The sequence below is a fragment of the Arachis stenosperma genome, chromosome 3 (assembly GCF_014773155.1).
Source record: "Arachis stenosperma cultivar V10309 chromosome 3, arast.V10309.gnm1.PFL2, whole genome shotgun sequence".
Classification (NCBI taxonomy): Eukaryota; Viridiplantae; Streptophyta; class Magnoliopsida; order Fabales; family Fabaceae; genus Arachis; species Arachis stenosperma.
The window spans coordinates 24911115-24919366 of record NC_080379.1 but is presented as its reverse complement, the minus strand read 5'-3'; the positions used below and the strand labels follow the sequence as shown (position 1 = coordinate 24919366).

Genomic DNA, 8252 nt, shown 5'->3' with positions numbered 1-8252 from the left:
TTTATGTAAAAAATTATTTATAATTTATTTTTAAAATATATAGACAATTTTTACATATATATTTATTATATATTTCTAATTTTAAACCGAAATATGCCACATGTCATTCTCACATTATAATTGGAATTAAATTTTTTTCTCCAAAATTAAAGAATTTTTCCTCCTCCATACTAATTTTACAACCAAAATATGCCACATGTCACTCTCTCATTGCAATTAAAATTAAATCTTTCCCTCCAAAATTAAAGAGTTCTCCCCTCCTCCATACTAATTTATCAACCAAAATGTGTCACATGTCACTCCCTCATTGCAATTGAAATCAAATCTTTACCTCCAAAACTAAAGAGTTTTCTCCTTCTCCCTCTTTCTTTCTCTATCTCTCTTATTCCTTCAACCACTCTATCTATTTTATATATCATTATTAATATCAATGACTAATTACTAATTTGACAATCAAAATGTGCAACATGATATTCTTTAATTGCATTCAAATTAAAATTAAAATATTAACATTGAAATTGAAATATACCTATATTATGTGTCATATATTACTATCTAATTTAATAATCAAATGTATCACACGACACTCTCTTATTAAAATTGAGCGAAAATAATTTTTTTCAAAATCAATAAACTCCCTAAATTCTCTCATCTACCTCTCCCCATTTTTCTATTTCTCTCTACCATTTTTACTCTATATATAATTTATATTTTATATTAGTAATTTTGACAAATCAAAATATCTAATCCGATATTTTTTTATTACAATTAAAATAAAATTTTTTCTTCCAAACTTAACAAACTCTCACTCTCACTCTCATTTTTCATCTTTATCTTTCTCTCTCTTTTCTTTCATTCTCTATTTTTTCTACCTTTTTGTTCTACAGAAAACAAGATTAACAAAATAATATAATTCAAATAAAAATTATTATTATTATTATATACATATTTTTTTAGTTTTAAATATTCACCACTTATCTTTCTAATCTATATTTTCATCTCTCTTCTTTTAAATATTTATCACATATAATTTGGAGAGTATACTAATGTTATAATTAAAAATTAGAATCAAAATTCAATTGTTTAAAAAAAATTAATTTTAAATTAATTTTATAACTATCAATATAGTTTTTTTATGCTAATATCTAATTATATTTTTATATACATAGAGAGAAAAAATATTATTTTTAAATAACAAGTATAAAAATTAATTATTTATATTTGTACAACAGACTTAACACCTAATTAAATATAAAAGTATACACGTTAAATTGTTTCAAATTTTTAGATAACAAATATTAAAATTAATTGTTAATAAAAAATTAGACATTTTCATATAAAAATAATAACTAAAAATCTTATTATTTGATTTTTTATCTATAGATACCTTGATCTTCTTAGTCAGAGACTTTTGTTAATCTATGACTTTTTTTTATAAAAATAGTTTAATTTTATAAATCTTTTGTGCCATACGTAATCTATACTGTTAGAACAAAGTAGACTATAATTTTAAAAAATGTATATTCCCGTAATGTTATTACGGGTAAAAATACTAGTAAATAATTAAATTTAAGATAAATAGACTATTTTTTTTTTTGGAATTGTTTAGAGATTGATTTGTCTAGTTTGTACATGTGAACTCTTTATAATCATGTGTGTGAGATTAAATTTGAGTAAACTACTATTTCTACCTATGGAAGTTGAAAACGCTGACAAATCTACCCACAAGAGAAGGAAACTACCAAATGTAATCATCAATGATGAGTTCCGTATGACGAAACTAACCAATCCATATTTTGGCGTTGACTCCGTTAGTAACACTCCTTACGTGGCACTTCACGGCGTGACATGACTTGGGGGGCTGCACACGTGGATATTATAATTACAATTAGTTAAAAAAATAATTGGATTTTGAATTTTTTTGAAAAAAAGGGAAATTAGAAATGAATAGTTAGCAAAGATTTTCCATCTTCGCGCGTTTCAGAAAACAAAGGGTAGAGCCCTAGGAAGAAACTGTTTATCTTCTACACTCAAAGAAAACCTCCCGGGCCGACGATAATCTCCGTATTGAAGAGAGGGTGCTTGTTGGTGTGGATCGTTTCAATGGGTGGAGTTGCGTGGTGTCATCCATAGGTAAGTAGTAACAGTTGATCTCTATGTCATAGTTTTCTTGTTTTCGGTGCATGGTTGTGGGAACGGGATTTTCATTAGGGTGTGTTTGTATTTGCTAGATTTGGTTGTGAATTAGAATGTGTCTGTTTGCAGATGGCAACTATCTATATTATGGTAGTCATTAGTCACAGAGGAAAATTTGAAAAGGGTGATGATGGAAGACTAGCATACGTTGGGGTGAGAAAACAGAGATTGAACGAATGAATGTCGATACCTTAAATAGGTTCTTCATGAATGACTTAGTAAAGAATATAGGGTACACTGATGTGAGCGAGCTTTACTGGCTTAAACCTGGGAAGAAGTTGGATAGTGGGTTGAGGTTGCTTAGACTTGACATGGATGTGGTGACTATGTACGAAGTAGCCATTGCTAATGGGAGGAGAGTTGAGGTGTTCACTGAGCATCCAGTTAACCTTCCTGAGTTCGCAGAAGAAAACAATGAACCTGAACCAGATCTTGAGATTTTAAATGTTACTAAGACCCTAGTCAAGCACAGAACCAAACTGTGTGTTAGGAGACCCCCAACCCCAAAGAAGAAGGGAAAGAGAATGGTGAAATTTAGTGAGATTGAAGGAGGTATGCCTAGACCGGATACCCAAACAGAGGATGATGCGGTGGACAAAGATGTCCATCCTACCACAACAGACACACAACAACCAAAAGTAGGCAGTGACCAACCAAATGTCCCCACACAGTCACCAAAAGTAACCTTTGAAGAGCCACTAAGGATCATTCAGACACCAAATACACCCACCGAACCCAATTTGCCTCCACATGAGCCGTTGGACAAGACTCCTCCAGACCCTCAACCACCATATGTGTCAGTTGGAAGTGAAGAAACTGGATACCGAAATCCAGTTTCTGCGGAGTCAGTGGCTCCCACAGTTGATAAAGGGCCTGCAGAATCTAATGAGGTTTTCACACAATACATCCCACAATCTTGCAATGAACCAGAGTTTCAGGAGTAGAGCATTCAAAATGAGAATGAAACACTCTGGGAAGGAAGTCAACCTAGCAGTTCACAACCCGAACCGTTTATAAACCCAGATGTGGGTGGTGGTAGTCCAAAGAAGTGAAAGAGACGATCAACAGTCAGGCCTCCTCCATCAAGGCAAACCTTCATACCTAACCAGGATCCAAACAAGCATCCTTCAATATTTATACCTGTGGAGGGTGAAGATATGTCTGAGGCAAGTGCAGGGATGCATTGTTACGAGTCTGAAGAGCTGGATTCTGTTGCAAGTGATGATGAAGACAGTCAGCAAGCAGCATTTCCTCAAGCTAATCCAGATGCTCCAGTAAAGGAGGTAAGGTTGGAGCTTGGCATGGAGTTTGAGAATCTAGAGCATTTCAAGAAGGCAGTTAAGAAGTTCAACATCAACATAGGGCGAAGCATATTCTTTTCAAGAGTGGATTCAACTAGGTGCAAGGCCATATGTTATGATGAGGATTGTCCATGGCAGATATATTGTGCAAAACGGTCGTTTCCATTAAGCTTCCAGGTGAAGACTTTTGTCAATGAACATACCTGCAGCAAAGTTAATAAGAACAAATCTGCAGATGAAAAATGGGTTGTAGAGGAGTTTGAGGACAAGATCCGTGACCATCCAAACATGACTCAAAGGCAGGCACATGATTTTTTCAAGAAGGAGTTTGATGTGATTGTGAATGAGAGAAAGATATACCGTGCAATGGTAAAGGCGAAAGAACTAATAGAAGGATCAGAAATAGCTCAGTATGCACTTCTTCGGGACTATGCTAAAGAAATAATGAAGACCAACCCTGGCTCCACCGTAAGGATTAGCACTGATTATGTCGAAGGGACTGAGCATAAATTCAAAAGGATTTACATATGCTTGGAAGGGTGTAAGAAGTGCTTTTCGGTTGGCTGCAGGCCTTTTATCGGGTTAGATGGTACTTTTCTAAAGGGATACTACCCTGGGCAGTTGATGACTGCGATCGGCCACGATGCCAATAACCACATATATCCTATATCCTATGTTGTGGTGGAGTGCGAATGCAAGGATAGTTGGAAGTGTTTTCTCGAACTTCTCCAAGAAGACTTAGGGGACGCAGCTATCAATGGAATCAACTTCATGTCAGACATGCAGAAGGTAATGGTCTCAATTCTTACTGTTCGTGTTTGTCTCTATAATTAGTGATTTACAATGTTCTTTAAATAGTTACTGCTGTCATAAATATTGTCCTTCATAGGGGATAATCATATACTTGCTTTACTTTTCCCCACCAGGGCCTCATCCTTGCTATGCGTGAAGTAAACCCAGGAGCTCATCATAGATATTGTGCTATGCACATATGGCAGAACTTCAGAAAATAGTGGGGTGATACAGAGTTAAAGATGGCAATGTGGAGGTGTGCCAAGGCCACAACCTCCCAAGAGTTTAATGTTGTACTGAATCGGATCAAACGGGTTAATCCCCATGCTTGGGAGTATCTGAACAGGATCCCTCCAAGTCAATGGAGTAGGTCTGGTTTTAGCAAATACCCAAAGTCTGACAATTACATGATGAGAGGGAAGCCTATTATAACTATGCTGGAAGAGGTGAGGGTTTACATGATGAGCATAATTGCTAGAAACAAAAAGGCATTGGTGGGATATAACGGAGTCATCACTCCGGTGCAGCAGAGTAGGCTGGAAAAAGAGAAAAAGGAGAGCAATAAGTGGCGGCCATTTCCCACTGGAGATGATCCTGGAAATGTGTATGAAGTTCAGTGCTTGCCACATAAGGTTATTGTGGACATAGGAAAGAGGACTTGCAGTTGCAGATTTTGGCAACTGACTGGCTTGCCATGCAGGCATGCATGTGCTGTCCTAGCATACCAAAATAGGCGACCAGAGGAACATGCACACAACTGGCTTTTCATGGGGGCATATAACAGCACATACCAGTTCGTCATCCAGCTTGTTCCAAGTCAATAATACTGGCAGCATGTTGACCTACCACCTGTACTGCCACCAGTATACAAGAAGCAGATTGGGAGGCCAAAGTTGAAAAGAGACGAAAAGAACGACGCCCCAAAGGAACCCACTCCAAATCCACATAGGGCCCCCAGAAAGTATGGCCCCATCACCTGCAAGTATTGCCTAAAGGTAAATCATACTTCATATGTTACATTACTTATGAATTCATGCTCCACATTTTTTTTCATGCCATATGTTACTGCAGACTGGACATAACAATCGCAGCTGTTCCAAGAAGAAGGAGGCAATGGCTGGGAGTGCTGGGGGACAAAGTGCAAGTCAACACCCACCTGCTGCGGATGATGAAGAGGAGGCGGCAAGACTAGAGGAGATGTTCTGAGAGGAAACTCTTGAAGCTGTTGAAGCAGCTGAAGCAGCAGCAACTCAGCCCCCGCCTGTAACTCTACTGATTTATTTTGCAATCCTATTTTACAAGTTTTATTTCATTATGTCACTCATACGTTTCTATCTGAACAGAAGATCACCCCAGTTCGTCAACCCATTCCTAATCCAATCATGTCTCCTTCAATTAGGCCACCCACCGCAAAAAGGCCATCAAAGAAGAAGAAGAATGTGAGGAGACCACCACCAACTAGTCAGCAACCACGACCTCCTCCGCCTATTGTCAGCCCAACAACACCAACTACTACTAGTCCATCACCCCAGCCTCTGATGTGCCACCCACTGTGACACCTCAAACTATGCAAGCTACCTCCCAGGGTACTACTTCAAGGTTCATAGAGTTCATGCCAACTCCCACAGTTAGAGTATCAACCTCAAGGAGGTGGCCGCAGCTAGCCTTTCGTCCACTAGCCAAAAAGGGATCAACAATTGCACACTTGAAAGAGGGGTCAAGCAGAAGCAGCAATTCCACTCCAAATCCGTGAAACAAGAGTTTATAAGTTATGTTTTTTTGTAATCCTGATGGCAGTTTATCGTACAATTGTTGGACATGTCACATACTATGCCTTATTTTGTTTTTATGTTTTGATTTATGGTATGGGAGCATAGTCGCAGTTGATAACTCTTAGCAGTATCTTGAACATTTCTGTAAGCCAGTTAGTACATACTTATCAGGATATTATGCCTGTCTTTCATGTTATTTTGGACCAGAAAATAAACAAAAATTGCAATTAGTACCAAATAATTTGTGCAAATTACATAACTTATAAGACTACATCTGACATTAATTGGATACCATGTGTGCACAAATGACGGATTCAGAATCAATCATGGGTATTTTTGTCATGATCTTACACTAACAACTAATAAGGATCAAACCCTCCTAAGAATCAGATACACAATGCACACAACATTACAAACCATAGCCATTGATATCATCAGAAGCCAAAACCTAATTTTGCTAAATTCAGCTTCAAAGCTCCCTAATCTGGTGAGAATCTTCACTTCAGCCTCAGCCTCATCAACATCTTTCTGCATCTTTTTTCCGACAGTGCTCTCCTCAAACCCTCCCACTACCCTTTGATTTCGTCTACGCATGCAAAGAAGTTGCAATCCGAGTTCTACCCATGGCAAAAAACCTAAAATCAAATACACATTCAACTCCCACAAAACAGGGTGTACAACGGGTTACCTTTCAATTGGGACAACGGACAAACTACCTCCCAAGATTCATCGCCGTCTCCGATTGTAACAGCGTCACCCCCAACCCACAGAAACATCTGCCATTGAACTTCCTATCATGCACCTGTTTTGAAATTGAGCTTCCAGACACACTACCGCTGCCATTCGAAGGTGGAGTAAAGAGTCTTCGCCTCGACATTGGTATAATTTCGAAGATTCTTGTGAATCTAGGGTTCGTGCTTTGGATGAAAGAAGGTTTGAATTTGGGAAATTTTGGGGTTGAGGGTACATTATAACAGTCAGACATGTCAGCAATCTACGTGTGCAGCCTCTCAAGCCATGTCACGCCGTGAAGTGCCACGTAGGGAGTGTTACTAACGGAGTCAACGCCGGAATATGGATTGGTAAGTTTCGTCCCACGGAACTCATGATTGATGGTTACATTTGGTAGTTTCCTTCTCTTGTGGGTAGATTTGTCAGCGTTTTCAATTTTCATGGGTACAAATGGTAGTTTACTCATTAAATTTTGTGTCAACAGGAGTTACCGTTTTTTTATTGAAGATAACGAGATTCAAATTCGTGATCTTTTCGGTAAGTATGGAGATACTATACTATTTGAGCTATAGTTTATTGGCCAACGAAAATTACTATTAGTCACTAATAAAAAATTATATTATTTAATAAAATAAATATTTAAGATTATTTTATATATTTTAAAATTTAAAAATTAAAGTTTTTTAATTATAAAATATCGGACAAAATAACGAGGGTAAACGTAATCTGGGAGTGGATCCTCTCCAATGAATAAAAAACTGGATGGTGTGTTTAATTTAACCATTCATTACTCTCTTTCTCTTATTTATTTATGGTCCCACTATTAAAATTAAAGGTGAAAAATTACACTGTATTTTATCAAGTGTTGAAAAAACTGGAGAGGATCCATTTTCACGTAACCTACAGTACCGAACAAATTCGTTATTCAAACAAACACGTTACTTTAATTAGGGATTTAATTCTCACCAACTAGCGACTTGTCTCGTGTTTCACCCAACAATAATTTATATCAAATTTCTTCCGAAATATACCGAATACCCTGTGCTTCTGAGTTCTGATTTCTGAACATCCGCCTATTTTCAAGATAATACTTCAATATATTTCTTTTAATTTTTTAAAAAGAGAAAGAGAATGTATATGCACTCTTTTTTCTTGATGATGTGACAAGCAAGCTAGGGATATAAATGCAAACAGGGTCTACAGCAGTTGCACTGTTGAATAATCATATAATAATAGAAAGTTCCTTGCTCAATTTATGATCATTCAATCATTATTCACGTGGCTTACCTTCGTTATTAAGGTGTTAATATATATAAATTATAAAGCACAAAATTTACATTTTACAAGGGTTCGTGTAGTGTGAAAACTGAAAAGAAGAAAAATAGGGCTAATTTTGTTAGTTATGAAAATTTAAAATGTTTTCAGCATGTATAAATTAGAGGCTTAATTTTATCTTAAA

General features: G+C 36.7%; 1 protein-coding gene across 1 annotated transcript; it reads left to right on the top strand.

The window, feature by feature from the left end:
• The first annotated feature begins 3353 nt into the window (after positions 1 to 3353).
• Positions 3354 to 4446, top strand: LOC130965721 (uncharacterized). Its single transcript, XM_057890480.1, has 2 exons — positions 3354 to 4286; positions 4387 to 4446. Exons 1-2 carry the CDS (start codon positions 3354 to 3356, stop codon positions 4444 to 4446), a joined length of 993 nt encoding a protein of 330 aa, XP_057746463.1.
• The last annotated feature ends 3806 nt before the right edge of the window (positions 4447 to 8252 follow it).

Excerpts from the sequence above, each read along its gene's own strand:
- LOC130965721 (XM_057890480.1), top strand. The coding sequence starts at position 3,354 with ATGTCTGAGGCAAGTGCAGGGATGCATTGTTACGAGTCTGAAGAGCTG. Across the intron at positions 4,287-4,386 it reads TCATGTCAGACATGCAGAAG|GGGATAATCATATACTTGCT; the intron begins GTAATGGTCTCA and ends TGTCCTTCATAG.